Source organism: Felis catus, chromosome B3 (assembly GCF_018350175.1).
Source record: "Felis catus isolate Fca126 chromosome B3, F.catus_Fca126_mat1.0, whole genome shotgun sequence".
NCBI classification, from domain to species: Eukaryota; Metazoa; Chordata; class Mammalia; order Carnivora; family Felidae; genus Felis; species Felis catus.
Window position 1 is genome coordinate 124546261 of NC_058373.1, and position 19612 is coordinate 124565872.

The following is a 19612-nucleotide window of genomic DNA, read 5'->3' on the forward strand; positions in this document are numbered from 1 at the left end:
AATTCTGGAATATTATGAGATACTACAAATATTAATGAAATTATTATGAGTAGGAAACCATGAGTAAGTTCAGAGTCTCAAGATACATTAATACATTGGTTGAGTCACCTGTTTCCAGGATTAAAGTGTACATATTTAACCATGTTGCAAATACATCTCTTGTCATTAACAGACCACTGCCTCCATAAAACATTCATATCCTTTATACTTTGTCATAATGCAAAGTAGTTGATAGAAGTGTGTTCAAATTTTTTTCATCATACATTAATACACTGCCAAGCATATTATATATAATGCATATATATATATATATACACACACACACACACACACACACACACACATATGGCTTTAACCAACTCATGGAAAGTTTATTTATAGCACTTAAAAAACCTGGGGCATAAATTTAACAAAGTAAAAGTTTGCTCCATGATCTCAATAAGGCCCTTCCCATGAATTGTGTGTGACTTGTTCACAAATATGGAAAGTATCTGAAGATTTTCTTCTAACTTGTCTTAATTTCCTTGAAGACTCTGGCACACAGCATGAGATTAAAATAACCTGGCATTGCCGGAGTCTTTACCCACAAATACCAAGGAATAAATATTAGAATGATGGATTCTCTTTCCCTTGTCAACCATGAATGTGTTCCAGCCAGGAGCAAGGTCTAGAGAGTAATTTAAAAATAAACAAACAGAACCAAAGAGTAACTTTATTCTTTTATTCAAAATTTATTAAAATACAAGAACAAATTTTAAAAGCACACGTACCACTCAGCACCAATATAATAACACTCTTTCTACTGATAATCTCCAAAGCGTTTCTGTTTCTGCAACTGAGAAGCAGAGAAATACACACATGCATTCTTACCACATTTACCCAGTGCCCATAGCATCATGCCCCAAATATTCTCCTTGCTAGGGAGACAAAGATGGGCAGAGGAAAACTAATGTGACTACATCCAACCACTAACTGAGTCAGTGACTCTTTCATCAGTAGTTATCATTTGCACACTGGTCACCTCTGCACATCCCAATCTCCCTCTCCAGGTGCCCGACTGCTTGGGCTAGTGATATAGTCTGGTGATAATGTGATGCAAAAGAAAATGAAACTGGCCAACATTCCCTACCCAATTTCTTTTAATTGCTTTGGTTATAAAGTACTGGATACTTATGTCTTCACACTCTCTCATCCTAACACACATAAAAAGTACATGGGCCAGTGACATAGTCTGGAGAAGGCTTGAGAAATTTTTTAATTTATTTCCCACCCCCTTCTGTGGGCTTCTTTCATTTATGTGTTTACCTGTTTGCTTTTGGGGGAGGGGGGGAGCCCAAATAGTGACTACATTTAACATCTCCTTGGTCCTTGAGACCTCCCCAGTAAATAGTAAATAAACTCCCTAGAGCTCTGGTACTGCTGCCTGAGATGGGCAGCAAGCCCTGACTTGCATGAGCAGGTTTTTTTTGGATATCTGTACATGTTTGCTTTCTATTGTATCAGACTCATCTTAGAACAGAGCTGGGTCTCTTAAGTCGGAGACCTTGCTTCTGGTGCTATCCAGAACATAAGGCATTAAGAAGTGGCCCAATGTTTGGCTCTTCCTAAAGTCATTCACTGACACCTAGCAGCCCTCTTCCAATGGTGAGAATTATCTTTTCAAACCTTCCCAAATCAATAGACCAAATTCACAGGACCTCGTTCTTCCAGGTTAGCAACTTCCTGGCTTTCCCAGGCCCTACTACCTTCTTTCACAGAGGACCTCAAGATACTGCGAAGAGATTGCAAATCACCAAGGCAGAAATTGATAATTATACCCCATTCTGGATGTACATATGAAGACTAAGTTTGGATTCTATTTTTAAGATAAAGGAGAAAGTAGGGAGAAAGTTGGAATATAACTAAAATTTTTTTTTGATCTGATTTTTGGCAATATCGTTTTAAGTTCCTGGAATTAGAATTCTCCACTGCTGAGAGACATGACATTGGACATGTTCTGAAAAGCTCTAAATGCTGGAGAGGTTTTCATGAACCCTTCAATGGGACAGTAATTGGTATCTACATTTCCCCCTTTGCAGGGGCCATATGATTCTAATTAAGCTTATTTTCCAAACCATCAGTCAGATTTACAGAATGGGAAGTCCTGTACATCAGTGCATTCCTTTTGCTGTGGACATAACCCACAGGATATGCTAAGAACACCTGTGTCCAGCTGGAAATTCTCCCAAGGCATAGATATTGTCTTTAATATGCCCCTCTGGTATTTTATGCAGCAAGGCAGTACCCACACATGACCTCAACATATTAACATATTTCATATTTTTTTTTTATTCAAGAGCCCAAATAGTGAAATACACTCCAGGCAAAATCAAAGACAGCAGGATTTTCTTCTTTCCTTGGTTATAGAATAGGCATTTTCTGCTTAACGGCAAGAAAATTTAAATAAATAGACCATTTAGAACTTGATATTACCAAAAATCAAGGGTAAATTCTATAAACAAGGTGAAGACATAGTACCAAAGATCCAAAACATGAATATAAAAAGTCATATAAGTTAAATGGCTTCACTTTAGCTATACAAAGAGCAGTTACTAGTCTGCCTCTAAAGAGGTCAGTTGCATTTTAATATCTATATCAAACATTTCAACATCATTGTGCAGGCATCTCATTCATGCCCATTCAAGAAAGTCATGTTGATTCTACTATTTTCTCTAAGCAATAAAATAAAGTAAGTTTGAATAGTTCCAAGACATAAGTCTTTCAAACACTAAATGTTTGAGTAAATCCAGATGCTATGATAATATCTAAAATTGCTTGGAAACTATTTCAATAGATATGCTAATTCAGTTTAAAAGGCTAAACTGATAGCTCCATGTAAACATAGCCTATGGGGGGGTGGGGAATGTTTAGGTACTAAGAAGAACTCAAAGTTTGTTTGTGTGTGTGTGTGTATATATATATATATATATATATATATATATATATACATATGTATATATATATATATATATATATGTATATATATATATATATATATACATATGTATATATATATATATATATATATATATGAATAACAATTGTTCAAAGGAACATACTTTGTAAAAGAGAAGATAGGTGGGGTGGGTATTGACAATCTAATACTTTCTCTGAGCATACCAGCTAAGCACTGATTCTCCTCTACCTCAAATAATGAGTTCTTGTTATGTTCCTAAAGATACATCATAGGAAATCATAAAAAATCATGTTGAGATAAATAGGTTACATAACTCTGGTAACACCAAGCCATTCTACATACTGTAGGATTCCTGAGCTTTGTCAATTCACTTTCTTCATTGGCCCCTAACTGCCTTTCTTCCAGAAAGTCTTCTATGTTCTATTGAACATATCTTTTTCCCTGATATTCAGCCTATGCCTTTGTGTATTTACTTCCACTGCTTCATTTCTCCATTGGAGTATCCTCGTGGAGAGGAATTGCACACACACAACCTTCTCTTTCCTTAAAAATATATCACGACTGGGTGCTTTTTCCATCATCCTTTTACCCAGACAACTAGCACTGCCTTAGCCAAATCTCATCCCCCCACCAGCTTCTCTAACATCCTGTTCCATTATTGTACATGTAGAACAAAGGGGAAGTTTAAGGACAACAGAGTGAGTGTGCTGCAACCAAGTTTTCACTTTACTTTTCTAGGGGACCACATAATCTTAACACCGTTTTAAAGATAAAATACAATGGGGCCCACTGAGCATTCTGGAGTGTAGAGTTTAACAATTGAGAAGTCTGAAATAATCTATTCTCCATGTGATTTTCCAGAAATCTATTAGATGATGCCACATTTTCAAAATTTGCTTTGTTTCTTTGTGGGTGTGTTTTATAGACTTTAAGACACTGGAAAGCTTAAATGTTGCTGTAAAACACAATCATCAGTTAAAATAATGTATTAGTATCTAAACAATAAACTAGTGATAGGACTGATATATCGCTCCAGCTTTTTTTGTTTTTAATGTACTTTTGGTTCTTACACACTCAGTTCCCACCTTTTTCTCATTTCAGAGGCAACTAGTTTCAGAAGATATTTTCAACTTGAGATTTTTTTCTATTACTTTTATTTTATGATTCAATTATTAATGGAATGGTCATAAGAACCTTTGATTGTACATTCAATACAACCATATACTGTGATTTGACAGCATCCTCAAATTTACAGTAAAAATTTATGATATAAAATTAGTTGGTCTATTCTTTGGGGGTTATGATATTTAGCTATTACTTACATTACAGGTAAAACTATAGTATCTTTAAAGAGAAATATGGTGTGTGTGTGTGTGTATATATATATATATATATGTATATATGTATATATATATACACACACACGTGTGTGTATATGTGTGTGTGTGTGTGTGTGTGTATACACACACATATCATTATAATAATGTACAATTGAGGCCTTAGATTACCAGACCTCAGCTAATTGGAACAAAGGAAGACCCCAGTCCAAATTCAAATGGAAATGGAAATTCCATTTCACCAAATTCCATGCCACTGAGGGTTGCCTTATATCAAAGCCTCCAAAATTACTAATGAGAATTTTCTCAAACTAACTTTGCCTTCCTCTATTTTGCAGCTGAAGAAATCTTGTTTGTTCGCACCTATTATTCATTAGAGTTCACCTACTTTGGGAGAACAGTGTCACAGCGGAATGGCCAGGGCACCTACCTCCCACAGCAGCTAAGAATATATTTTATTTATATATAAATAAAGAAAGAGCCGAGTCCAGCTCAGCATTCAGAGAACACCATTATGGAGGCTAAGACTAAGAACGAGTGGGGCCACATCATAATTGTAGGAATGGAGAGGGACAGACCAGTACCACTGGATCTATTGGTTTTACATTTAATCAGTATCACAGGGCATAATTAATCAACTGAAAATATACATACCACAAACATGTTTCAAAAAGTAATGATTTCTAGCAAAAAATTCTCATAATTACAAATAATGAAGTGTGGTTTTTTTTTCCCCCTCTTTCAATCCCCCTTTCTCCCTTAGTTCAGGAGTATATGATAAATATATTGATTTCATATGTATATTCTCAATGCTAATTATAGTTGAGCTGCTTCTTTTTCTGGCCCGTGTATGTTTTATGTTTCAATGTTTCGGTGGCTAACCAATTAGTCCCACTCTCCACAGCTTCAAAGTGAAACTCTGTGAAGCCTCCTCATCTTTCTGCATCCTTTCCTAGCTGGTCAATTTGATTTTCTTCTAGTACTTTCCCACCTGCCTAAAAAGTAACCCTCAGATTTCAGATAATCTAACCCTCCAGGGATCATTCTTGATATCTACCAATACATCTGTGAGTTCTGGGATATTTAGACTGGCAGAGAGCACCAGATGGCTAGAAACTAAAACAGCAAAAACTACTTGAACATTGTTAAACACGAAGTCCCAAGCACAAGGACTGGACTCAAGGATTCATCATAAGTAAATATTTGGGAATTTTCCAGTTGGGCTCTATCCATACTGAATAAAGCCTAGGCAATACCCCTTATACTAACAAGGATAATAGTTCCCTAACGTAGTAGTTATTCAGGTAAGTCTGTTCTTCAGGTCCCAAAGCTTCCATCAGCTGTATTACTTCTTTCCCAAGGCAGATGAACACATGTTGAAACAGGGTTTCTTCCTCTACATCTTGGGATCTTTTTACTCAGGGCTTTTCACTAGGAAGAGATGTGATGGGGCTACTATTTAGCCAAATGCCATTTGAGTGGTAAAAGAAGTATGGAGATGTTAGAAGCTTATGTTCTTCTGACACGTAAATTCCTGTCTTTCAGGGAGACAATGAGACTCAGTTGAAATAGTGGATTCAGTTCTTAGTTTCCTTTCCTTTACATAATTAAAAAAAAAAAAACTCTTTTACAATCATACCTTCAACCAGCTAATCTAGATTTCATCTTTTGCTGAAATTCTTCTCCAGCCAACGCCGGACTTCTTGAAGGTTGTAGTAGAAGGGCCCCTTTCCTCCTAGATAAGCAATTTTCTGTCTCTGCACAATACACACACGTTCAAAGGCTACACCATAAGCTACATTGGCATTATTGTCCATGCGGTCAGCCACAACTCGGCACTGGGGCGGCAAGGAGAAATGCTCCAGAAGCTGGTGGGCTGCTGCACATCGGTCTTCTTGGTTCCGGTGCTTCTTCACTTCAAAAGACAAAGAAGAATCACCAGGCACTGCCCAACCATCTGAAGGATGAGCCTCATCAATGTAGACCAACAGGAAGTCAGCCACTGATGAGAACTCTTCCACCAGTTTGCTGAAGGCTGGCAGCTGGCTAGTAAAAGGAGGTCAAGTGGCTGAGCCAAAATTGACCACCAGTGGACGCTCAGGGCTGGCAAAGTCAAGAAGGTGGCACTCGCCTCCATCAACTATCTTCACCTGGGCACCATTTCTACTGTTGTCACCTCCTTCAGAATTAGAGACATGTACCACACTGGAATTGGGGGCATCTTCACCCAATTTCACCTGATGGTGAAAAAAAGAAAAAGGGAGAGAATACCATATGAAATGCATTGTCACTCCAATTCACTCTATACAAAACCAACCAGCTCTAATACAATGTGGGATTTCCTTCATAGGATATGATAAATATATATTGATTTGAGTAAAGAAGCATCATGGCTGGTAATGTAAAGAATGGCCCTAAAGAGTAAGTCTTTTTCATTCTGTATAGTCATTGAAGGTAATTATTTTCATCATTGAAGGCACCACATTCAAAGAACCATTGAAGGCACCACTCTTTTCATAATTATGTTGAGGCTGGTATTCTTTACTAGCTTAGTCTGCTGTCAATGCTGAGCACACATTATACAACAAATGATTAATTGACTTAATTTTAAAAGTTAAAAGTGAATGGTCTACTTTAAGTGAAATTGTCAGAACTGTGGGGGTTAGGTATCTCTTTTTTGTATTCCCACTTCTGAATTCTAAAATACTCAGGAAAGACCTTTATATTCTTGCATGATGCTAATTTACTTAATCTCCACCAATGGACAATGATACCAATGGGCTCAATTCTTGGACAGAGCTAGAAATCTGAGGTCCACCATTTACTAGAAGGGCTACTCCCACTTCACCTCTTCAGTGCTTCAGTTTTTCCATCTGTAAAATGCTGATAATAATGCCTGTCTTCCTCAGACAGTTATAAGGGCTACAACATAAGAAAATGAGCTCTTGTATACTATAAATCATTGTGTGAGTATAGGTTCCATTATTAAATGCCACCCAAATATATGAAACAGCATATCATCTTTCTGGGAAACTCTATGTTTAAAAAAAAAAAAAGACTATCCTCAGAAGTAATTTGATCTCTTCTCAGGATGATGTCCTTCCTAGAGGTTTCTTGAGCTACCACTTACTTTTGGGTTCCCATAACCCAAAAGTAATGGAAATGAGTTCATTTCCATTAAACAAATGAAATAGAAACATAGAATTATTCCAGAATTATTTTAATTCCTCATTTTTCATGGGTTTTTGTTTTGTTTTCCTGTTTTTATCTAGGAAATCACAAACCATTTACTTTTCTATCATACATTCTATTAACAAGCTCCTCTGAATTTTAAAATACTCAGGCAGGTATAAAAGAAGGTATAGAAGAAAATTGTTCCACATGCCCCTTTGCAAGTGGTTTAAATAGCTGAACACAGAATGAAGGAAAGTCTGCTGGCCTTTGGATCTGTAAATTGATAATAAAAAGCTTTCAACATAAAAGAGCCAATTACTTCAGTTTGAATTAACACAATCGGATCTTCCCCTAGTATGGTTTAATCAAAGCCAATAACATTACGGACAACTTACGACAGCCCAGTTGATTTTTATACGCTATACTTAATATTACAAAACACTCCCAACTGGATCGACTTATTTCCCTCATATAAATACAGCCACATATAACACTGTTAGTAATTGAAGTCACTTAGAAGTAAATTGTTAAAGACTCAACAATCCAAACTGATGTAAAATACTCAAGGGCTTTCATTCAGAAGCTTCTATCTAATGTGAATGCATAACTCATTTTAACTGTAGAGAAAGAAGGAAAGAAGTTCTTTCTCTCCCTTCTGAAAAATCCTAGCAATGCAGATTTGAAACAATACTATTAGTTTTCTAAAAATCTTAAAATAACAATCTTCTTTCTTAGAAAAGGAAGCTGTTGGTATTATTTAAATAAGTACATTTGTTTTTAGTTACTATCAGGGAGAAAGTTACTTTGTTTATATTAATTTTCTTGGTTAATTTGCAAGTTACCCTAGATGGAGAAATCTTATAAACCACTTTCAGCTGGGTTATTTTATATGAGGTAAAATAACACCTCACACATCTCTGAGGTATGAAAATATGCTTAAAATTTAAAGATACACACTTTATAGGTATTATATATCTTTTAACCTACCTTCTCATTAGATTTTTCCCACTTAAACTATCAGTAACATCTCTAGAAGGGTTGCTTTCAATGATACTGTGTTGTGTTCTTCAACATATGTGATATAAAGATCTGAATGCATTCACTCTAAATCCATTAAATGCTGTAGTGACTTCTTGTGAAGTCAACAACCCACTCACAGAAGAAAAGTCATCTCTAGACTACAGACTTGTAGGTTCTTGGTAGGTGGAAACAACCATCTGGTTTTTGGAGTCATGTTAAAGACCTCTGATGCCCCTGACTCTCACCCAAGCAGAACTGCTGATTTTGCATTATTCCTGATTATTCAACTGAATAATCTCATCTGATGCTTCTGTCACAAGTGGCTCTCATATTACCTGTAGTTAATTTTCTTAGAAAATTAAAGCACCTTCTCCTTCCTCTTAGTGACAATGTCTATAGTTCAGCCACATAATTCTTTTCAAGGTACAGACTTAGAAAATTTCAAACAAGTACAATACCTTCACTCTCAAATTAAAAATTAGAAAAGTTACCAAATACATAATACTTTTGTGTGTGTGTGTGTGTGTGTGTGTGTGTGTAGTGCCGAGGGCAGCACTGGCATTTTATTAAGCTGGAAATTTTGTTGAATGAATTAGTAAATGAACGATAGCTATTATAATCCTAGGGGTCAGTGAAGAATTTTACACTTAATAATAACCTAGACCTGCAATGAACATAATTATGTTTGGGTGATGGATATGTTCACTGAGTCAGATAATTCAGAAATGTGAATCCTGGAGCCCTATTGTAGAGTTCTGCCATAATCAACACCGAATACTGTTGATCTGCTCTTGATTATCTTGGCTCCCAATGTATGAAATCAAAGAAGCCAATTCTTTTTATTTTGCTCTGCAGCCATGGGACCCTACTGCAGATTGGAATGTCATAAACAGCGTGTTCATGAAGATGACTAGGTTAGAGAAAATGGATAGGTAAGACTAAAGATATTAATAAAACTACATGGGGAGAAAAAACCCCACACCCATTATTTGTAAGTCTCAGTGTGAGTAGACCAGTAGTCTACTTTTATAAACATCACATACTAATCATAAAATTTGTCCATCTTTGCTAAAACCTGCTGATGACACTTTAGCAACAATAAAGAAAAAAAACTTCAGAAATTAAAAAAAATGGAAGTTCACTTTAAACAAACAAAAATAAATCTTTTAAAAGGACATTACTGTCCTTTCTCAATTGCCATTTGAGACCAATATCATTTCTCATCTTCCCATTTGATCTCCGTGAAAATTAAATTCCTATTATGAACAGAGTTTCAAGTGGAGAATTTCTTGGTTTGCTCAGTTATATGCCCTGCTGAGATGGAATGGGAGAATCACCATTGTCTTCAATGATGGAAGATTCTTTGCTTTCCCCAGGAGCAAAGCATTCCTTGACAAAGAGCCAAAATGATGAAGAAAATAAAGTTGGTCCCATAATAACATTTAGGCTGCAGGAAAGAAGCTCAACAAAAACAAGTTATCCCCTGGTACTCTCAAACTTTGTTTTAATTTCCCACAGTGGCACAGAAAGTCTCCTGGCCACAAGTTACCTATCATCTTAATTTCTCCTTCTTAGAGGGTTTGTGTTTGGTTTTTGTCCTTAATGAGACATATTTGCCAAAGAGGCATTCAAAAGGCATTTTTTACTCTTGCGGAAGAGTAATTAGGTCGGTACCTCTTTCCCTGCCAGCATTAGCTGCTCTAAAGAGAACCCTGCCCAGTATTTAATGCCCAAACACAAGAAGCATCATTTCCACTAATTGGTCTTGAAGTTCCGATGTTCCCAAAGGGTCCCTTTATTTTCCAAGGATCAGAAAGGACATACGTAAAATGTAATATCGTCATCACTGACTTTATCTCTCTCATCTGCGCTATTACAGTTGTCCTTTCCTATGTTTGTGTAATCAACATCAACACAACACCAACAAGGGAGTAAATAAAGGGCTTCATTTTTATAACACATGACCTCTCCAGGCAGAATGCAAATGTTGTGATAGCCATATTTATAAATATGAACAAGAGGGTAAATATATGGCCTATAAATTTGATTCCTTTGATGATAGGATTCCTTTTACTGACAATGTTCAGTGCATGGGGAAAAGGATAATACTGCTTTAGCATGTGGACTCTGAAATGCAGGGCAAGGGGAAAAAAGAACCATTCATCAAGCAGAAGCTGGAAATAGAGCATATACTACTAACCTTGTTTTTTTTTTTCCTCTTTTCCACAGCCTTAGAAAGGCTTCTGGACAAAATATCACCTCATCTCATGATAGGAAGTAAGGCAAATGATAAAAATGGGGGTTGGGTGTGTGGCAGAACAATATTTACACATCCTTCTTGCTACACAAAAGCCCTAAGATGGCTTTATTAACCATCAAGAAATTTCCAAATTCTTTGACATAATGACCAGGCTACATCAGTGTCCTTACAAACATGGCCAAACAATGATTAAACAGTAATTTACCCAGGTACATTCCAACTGGCCAAATAAACCAGAGTTGAAGAATGAGCTACTGACTCTTTCCTCCAAGTTCAACTCCTCTCTGGTCCTTGTGTTTTTGGTGCATGCCTTGAAAATGCAGCTCTAAACTGTATCATTTCCTAGTGTTTTATCCAAGTGATGGATAAACTCTGGCTGGGGCCTCCTTTGTGTTCTTTTGAGAATGTTTCTCTCTTAAGAGAGCTATTTTCCATTGTAGAAACTAGTGTCAAAAGGCTGGAGGTGAATGAAGAGGAGGAGGATGTTAGAGACCCTTTCAAAACCAAAATTATATGTTCAAATGAATATGTTTTCTGTATTTCTACCACAATATTAACTGCATAGAAATTAAACTGCTTGTCAACATCTATACTGTGTGTTTACTTTTACACTTCATTTAGGTAGGAGCCCGGTTCCCAGACAGGGGAGTTTGCTTATTGGTTGCATTTTCGAGTCTTGGAGTGCTAGTACAAGGATGCAGTGTTAGATGCAATGACACAGATTAGGAAAACTTAAGTAACAAACATCTGTTATTCACCTCTGTCCGTCACAAGTTTCCGTAGACTTTTTTTCCATCAAAACCCATGCATGGAACTCCCTATAACCAAGAGCAAATTATCTTTAAAGGTTCCACTCTGGAATTAATTTTAAATTCCATTCAACATTTTAATGAAGAAGGGTTGTTTTTATTTTGTTCTATTTTAATTTCTTTGTCACCCCCTCCAGGAACCAAATACAGGGATAATACTTTTACTGCACTTTCTCTAACTATCTCCCCAAATATCTGACCTTCAACGAGGGGAATTAGAAATGACATGCCTTGTGTATGGCAGGTGTGCAAACCCCTCCTCCCAGAAATCTCTGCTTCTGAGGGTGGCGGCCTTGAAATAAGGTAAGTCGGCATTGTGAAATACCATGGTGCCACCTCACACAAAACTTCCTCTAGTGTGGCTCTGGAAATGGCCACACCCAAAGACAGCGTCACAGATGAAAACAGCAGTCAGGGAAGTCATTCAACTTGTTTTAGAGATTCTGAGTGACCCTCAAATGCCACGACAGCTACCACCACCCTTGTCATACGTGGGAGACAGAGGAGACCTAAATTCAGTGCAAGCTGTGTTCACAACATTTCTATTCATTGTACACCCAGTCCAGTCTTGTCTCTGGATATATGGGTTCCTGGTTTGCTCCTTCTCATGGTATCTATTATATAAATCATAAAAAGCAAACATAATAACATCAGCTATGAACTTGGTCACTAATCAAATCAAGAGAAACAATACAGGAGAAGAATACATAAACCATATGCAAAAAAAAGAAAAAAAAAGAAAAATCACTTGTCCTTGTCAATTTCTTGGAATACAATTAACAAAATATTGCTACATAATGGAATGCTATATATCAGTGAAAAAATAATCCAGTTTATTGAAGAGACATTTGTTTGTTTTTCCTTCTTTATTTCAATAAGCTGCTTGATAGGAAAAACAATGTCACTTAATATTTGTGGGTAACAGCACAGCCCCCATGTTTTATGTGAGATATCTATGTAAGCACATATTCATATATAAAATTCTCCTGAGAAGTGACTTTTCTTTTATAGGCAAATGTTAATTATCTTTCAAAAGAGTAAGAGTTTAATATGCTGAGTTCAAGCCATTGGCATCTCCATTTTGTCTTCCTAACACCTACAAAATACAGAGTAGATGAGGGAACTTCCTAATTCGTAATGTGCCTGACATACTTGTGTGTTCTCCACCTTCTTCCAAATTCTTTACTCCCATGTCAAAACATAAAAAATTCACATTCAGTGATACATTTGTGGGAGTGAAATGGTCATCTCAGTATCTCCCTCCATCATCTCCCCTTTGCCCAACATGCATGTTATAATGGAGATTATATGATTAGAACTTTAAGCATTGTTTCATATCATCAAAAAGGAATTTTCACTTACTAACAAGAGCTCTTACTATTCTCTGGCCTTTAGGACAGATGCAGGTTGCTTTCAATAAGAAAGATGTGTGTTGTAGTAAACCTTCCTGAATTCACAGTGAATATTTCCTTCTTGAATATTTAATTTTCAGTGGAACAAACCTACTCTGGATTCTTTGTGACTAGAAGCTACTCCTTTTCCTTTCCTCATGTACAGATTTATTTTTCTAGGGTTGATTTATGGGGGAGTCTTCCCTTCCTCCTCTTTGATTCTGAGTTTTCATCCTGCTTCTGTGGTGCTGTTTGTCTACAATGTACCACTTCATTGTCTTCCATATGCCTCTCAAATTCCCTTCCCTGCCATCTTGGACGAGGTCCCCCAGTACAGTTGGGGAAAACCAAGACTGTCTACTTTGACAGCAACTTTTGCCAAGTGAGTCCATTCTTAAGCCCAGAGATCAGCAGGAGTCACGTGGGCATAGGCAGAGGTGCCAACTGACAAAGGACCAGTGCCAAAATGTCCCCCATTGGCCTTTGAGATCAGAGTTGAGGATGTCCTACCAACATCTCCAAGCAGCCAAAAGGCAAGTCTTAGAAACAAAGATCACCAGGTCTGGTTTTGAGAAGCAGCCCTGGGATGTGTGTTCTGCAGCTGAGTGAGGCCACTGCTCCGGTGCTCAAGGCATGTGTTGTAACAGTTTTGAGACTGTAATGAACCATAGACTTATCTGTTCTTTCTAGGACAACTTTTTTACTTTTGAGAAGGCAAATGTGGCTTCCCCGTACAAAGTCTGGATTTCTGACAGCTAGTTCACAGCTCTTTCTATTGCAAATTGATATCTAGTGACCCAGGACTCATTGCCTTATAACCACTTCAAAAGGGTTCAAATCGAATAAGCCATGGGGATGAAAAGTATAGCACAATATAGTCAATAAGTTTGTAATAACTTTGTATGGTGACAGATGGTAACCATATTTTTCATGGTGAACATTTCCTAATGTACATAATTGTCAAATCACCATGTTGTACACCTGTACATTGTATGTCAACTATCCTTCAAGTAAAACAACGTCCACCTAGAGGAGGACGCTGCACACAGGGCTGCTTTCGTTAACTCTTACCTCTACCAGAAACAAGGGGGCTTTTATGCCAAATCTTACCCGCCGTGACCATTTTGTTAAGGCTTGCTAACTCTGAGGGTTCTGAGGAGCATTTTCTTTTTTCCCTTGCTTTTCAGTGCCCAGCACTGAACTGTCTTTCCTAGCGCACCCCAGCCTCTCATCAAGCAAAACATCAAAATCCAAGTTTGTTACAAGAGCAGGTTAAATGCAGCGGTCTCCTCCCCTCCCCCAACATTTTCTGACTTTTCCCAAAGTTACTCATCGGGCACAAATACCCTCTCTTCCAAAATTGCAGCAAGACATTAATGGCTCTTATTAGAAAGCGTCTTTACTAGGTGGCACAGAGTCATAACAGCTTAATACCTGTCATCCCCAAATCCAACCTGTGTGACAGGTGTGGAAGGCACAGGTACGGGCTCCCTTGAGCGTAACACCAGGAGCCTAGATAGCGCGCCAGGATCCCAGCCCGATGCTCCCCAGGGCCTGCGGTCCCTCCTCGCCAGCCCCTGCCCCTGCTGACCGGGGGAGAAGCCCCTGTCGGGGCAGCTCACCTGCTTGTAGGCATCGAGGAGGAAGCTCTTCCAGATGCAGCGCATTCCCTCTGAGGTCAGCATGCGCCTCCACTCCCCGCGAGTGGACTTGGAGCGGCTCAGCAGCAGCACCACGTGCTTGAGGAGAATGACCGAGTCATAGAGTGCCAGGAAGAGGCAGTTGGAGAAAAAAACTGGCAGAATTTGCAGTGTGATCAGCAAGTCTACGCTGAGGATGCCCATCTTCTCTGCCTCCCAGTCAGTTCCCTTGTGCGCTCTGGTTCCCCTTCACCCTCTTATTTAAAAGGGGGGTGGTGATAGAGGGGGTGGGGGAGATAAAGGGGAAGGCCGGGGTGGGGGGAGAAGGAGAAAAACTAAATTAAAAGGAAGCCCAAGTTGTCTCCTCTTTCAAAGAAGCAGAAATGGCAAGACCAAGTCCAGTCTCTGCAGCCCAGCAGTTGGAGTGTGCCCATCAATTCATTCAATTCGGAGCTGCTGCCTTTTTTTTTTTTTCAGGATTTAAGATGTTAAAAAAACAAAAACAAAAAAAAAAAAACCCCACAAAAAACAAAAAACAACCCACACACAAACTGGCGTCCCGGTCCCTAATCCAGTCACCCCTCTCAGAGTCGGTGACAGACAGGCAGCTCTACTTTCATTTCTAAGCACCTATGAGACTGTGGCAGAGATTGCAAAATTTTCTTTAGCTTTTCATTGTCTCTAATGTTCAGAAACGTAGCCCGTTTCTTTCTGGAGTTGCCAGAGTTTCAAAAATGTGCTTGAAGGGTAGTTTTTCCCCTTCTTTACTCCGTTTGACACACACTTTCTGTTCTCCTTCTCCCAGCCTGTCTCTCTCTCCCTTCCCCAGGAGCGACTGACTCTTCTCTTCCTCACTCGCTCTGCCTTTTCCTTCGTGCTATCTGTCTGTGGTGCAAAGTGCCTCTCTCTCTCTCTCTCTGCAGCCCAGTGAGTCTCCCTGAAGCCTTTTATACATTCCCTGGCTAATTGCTGCAATAGAGAAATGAAAGCCTAATCTTGGTAAAGATCTTGACGTCATTGAGAAAGAGGGCTTTACTTTGGCCAGAACTGCAGTGAATAGAAAAGCAAAACTCGACAACTTTTTTTTTTTTTAGGAGGGGGGGGGGGGTAGAGGGACAGTGGAATTTTGCTTTGTGATTTAAAGAGAGGGAGAGAGAGAAAAAAAATTAATACCTTTGCCAGTTTTCAGGAAATACTTCCAGATTTTGGGAAAAGTAATTTAATGTAACGTGCAGATTGATAGGGAAACACTCTCTCCTCTGATTATTATTATTGTTATCGTTCATTTATGAGGGGTTTGGGAAAGAAAGGATTCTGGAAAGCAGGTAGATCAAGAGGAAGAGTCCTCATGGAAGGTCTTTGCTCTAGTTCTTGGAAGATGTATATGCTTACATTTGGTCTTTATACCTTTCTACTCTGACAGTCTTCGTCAGGTTTGTGACCTAGGTTCTTTAAATATTTTTGAGTCATGATCTTATTTAAGAAAATTCAAAGTTCTGAGGTGGAAACTTTTAAACTCTTTGAGTACCATCACAGCATTTCTCTAAAGCTTCTTGCAGAAAATTAATACAAGTTTTCAATTTTACTGAAATTTCCAATGTAAAAAAAAATAAATAAATAAAAAAGAAAGAAAAATAAAAAAGAAAAAGAAAGAAAAATCTTTCACACAGACATAAAAGTAGTTAAGTGATCAGAACTTTTTTTTTGTTCCATTTTGCCTATATGCAGATTAAATTAAAACTTTTTGTCACATGGCATTAAGATGCCGTAAGACTGAAAAATAAATTCTTTATGTGAGCTCTTTCAATTCTACTCTTCCCTGCTTCTGTTAACATAATCCCTAAGAGACCTGAAGCTTTAGGGACTCTTCCTATTTCCTTGCAAAAAAAAAAAAAAAAATTAAATTTGTACGTGGTTAGGAGAAGACTTTGAATTGGTTCAAGAGCCACAGTGAACATTGCTCACCTCTGCCATTAGTCTCCAGGAGCGATGGGTAGTTAGGCAGACAGTGCTTTGGCAGAATGCCATGACCCTTGCCTCATTCTAGTTTTCCTTCCTCACTTACCTAACAGATCACCTTAGGAATTATGTTTTCATGGGAGAAGAAGTAGTAAGTACAGATCCTGGGATGGGGAAATCGAATTTAAATTGAAAATTAATTAGCTGACTTTTTTATATACATATTGCTCTCACTAAGCATGAGCTAAGCAGAAGATGCAAACCTGTGGGTCAGTACATTTCTATGTTTTGTCCCTGTGGTGAAAACCTGCAAGATCACAGAAATAATTTAAAAGCCTAAAGCAGGGGTCATGAATTGGTGGGCCAATGGACCAAATTCTATACATATATGCATTTTATTTGATTGGCCTGGTGCTTTTTGCCTTTAAAAAAATAATACAGTGAGAATGCTTTTAATTTTCATGAGACCAGGGATTCCTGTCTGCTTTCTCTACTGCTGTCTTCCACCAGTTAGAACCATTCCTGGAACAGAGTAAATTCAAGGTGGGTGAACTGAATGGACCAATGGGCAGGGTATGCACTACTCCACACTAGGGGGCACCATTCACATTCAATATGATATGACTGTGGTGTCCCAGAATTGTACACCTGGCTGGCCTTGGATGTGACCCTCCCCATGGACACAACCCTGGCCATTCCCTATTGTCTTAAAAAACACCTGATACCTTCATCTTTCTCATTGGTTTAGCCCATTATGAATCTTGGATTTACATTCCATGGACTAAATTTTGAGGCAAGATTTCAGAGCTTAGAGGAATGAATATGAGCCACATAGAAAAACAGTTTTCCTGTGACTAGTGTACATTGTTAGGAAAAGAATATTATTCATATACATGATATACATTTACTCCATTCATTCTCTCAATCTTCTCAATATCCTTATTGAAGGGGGAAAAAAAAGAGAAGGAGGTGATAACACGGTATTTTAACTAGTGTAGATGGGAAAGCTAAAGTGCCAGATGAAGTCCCACTCCACCATGACAGAAGGTGTGGAGTCAGTAAATGACACTTCCACTCACTGCTCAAGCCTTAAAATCTCACCCCTTCTCAGACATTCACTTTGACCCGTTTGAATGAAAGCAGTGCTCATTTAAGGCAGAGGCTTTAGCAGCCATACACCAATTTTTCCTCACTTGTCATTTGCTTTCAAGGAGAAAGGTATGATTAGAAATGGCAAGCCAAGGAGGGGGATTGGTAGAAAATCAGAAAAACACTTTCTTTTTAAATGCAAAGTTCAAGGCACATCCGAAGTACAAATGATTATAAATCAGAATGACTTTTTCTTTTTTACTTTCCTTTCTCTTTCTCTCTTCCTTCCTTCCTTCCAAAGTCAGATGTATGCGAGGATTGTTTGTTTTTTTTCAATGGAAGAACAAATAGACACATAGCCAATCTGATTGTATCATTTTTAAGATTTCATCCATCAGTTTTTAAATGAATGAATAAATGAATCACAAAACTGAGAGCCATTCATTTACCTGTTATACAATCTGTCCATTCTAGAAATTACATTTCTCCAAAGATATTTTTTACACATGGTTTGCTTGTTCTAATTATTAATAGTTATTCATCACTTTAATTTTCAAGTCATTTTATATCTATGAAGTAACAAAAATAATGCATATGGTGACAGAGTATCATATAGATGCCCCATCATATAGATGAGGGAAAGTGGATTCAGAAGGTCATAGAATCAAAGCTGATGTTAGGATATTTTCCCCAACACTGAACCTCACTTTTTTCTTACATAACTGTTTTGTGGGTCCTGGTCATACTCTGAAAATTGAAACCCTTGCCAAAAGTGGTTGTGCTAAATTATTTTACCTTCTAAATTGCAAAGGATATCTGGGATTTCACATCTGTTTAATATTGTCCCAATTCAAGCTCCTGGTTTGGATTTCATATGGTCATTTCAAAGGTTTAGATATCTTCTTGGCCATGTAAGCTTTCTTAGCAATCAACATTGTAATGAGCTAATTGCAAACCAATGTGTGGCATGTTGGTTCAATTTCTCCATACAATGTTGTACACAGGTTTTAAATTCTAAACAGAGGCAGCCTGGGGCAAAATGCTTTGGGTTTTTTAGTAAGTGTAGAACCACTGTAAAATTGTTTAATTGTTTTTTCTTTCCAGAGTAAGAGAGCATCATATCAACCACTGCTTCCTTCTGGTTGGAAAAAATAAGAATATGAGTGGTAAATGTTCCTTTGGTCTGCTTTTTGACTCAAATTGAGACTGAGAGCATGAAGTTGAATAACTTGAGAGCAGACTTGGAAATTTCAGGGATAGAAGCTATCACTGCTATCACTGCTATCACATTATTGTTCTATGAATGAGCCAAAGAGCACCCAAAGAATTCTGTCAAGTTAATAACTCATGCTGTGGATTTTTAAGAAGTCTTATTTCACAGAATTTTATTCCTTCTAAAATTCAAACAATTTGTTAAATATAGTTTAAAAATGGAGTTTGATTATTCCTTTATTAAAATCTTGTCAGATAAATAGATTATAAATCAAAAAATGCCTAGTCAGGACAGGTATGTTTATTTGAGGTTTGGGAATATGATTGCCATACACACCACCCCCTTCTTATCAGAGAAGGAAACCAAAAACTGTGCAACCCTCTGTCTCTAGTAACTCCTGGTTGTGCCCAAGAGGGAGTTATAATGAAGGGTTTATACAACAACTACTGAGTCATTCAAAATTCCCTGTGGGCCCGTCCATTCTACAAACAGAGCTGTGTTCCCTGCCTTGTGATGAAAGCACCTCAATGGATAAAATATACAACCCCAGAGTAAACTCTGACACACCTTGAGCAAAGCAACTTAGGGCTGGGGCAGAGAAGGCAGACGCTGTGGGAGGTAGGAGCATTCTATCCCAACAGCTCCTCTTAGGTCCCTTCACAAGCCCTGGCAGAAAACACAGGCTGAGGTGTTAATGCATTCTTCCCTCAGAAAAGGCTGCTACTCTTTTGTTTCCAGGCCACCTACGGTAAGACAGAGAAGGA

At 38.0% G+C, this 19612-nt stretch overlaps 1 protein-coding gene and 1 long non-coding RNA gene across 2 annotated transcripts; one reads left to right on the plus strand and one right to left on the minus strand.

Moving 5' to 3' along the window:
- Window positions 1–707: 707 nt before the first annotated feature.
- Window positions 708–16039, minus strand: DIO2 (iodothyronine deiodinase 2). The gene is given in 3 exon segments (XM_006933041.5): window positions 708–5957; window positions 5960–6530; window positions 14570–16039. Coding segments are annotated over 3 exon segments (816 nt in total). The 5' UTR covers window positions 14792–16039; the 3' UTR covers window positions 708–5934.
- LOC123386157 lies at window positions 14701–19070 on the plus strand. The gene is made up of 3 exons (XR_006599853.1): window positions 14701–14806; window positions 17018–17089; window positions 18740–19070. It is a non-coding gene; the product is annotated as an uncharacterized LOC123386157 (long non-coding RNA).
- Window positions 19071–19612: the final 542 nt, after the last annotated feature.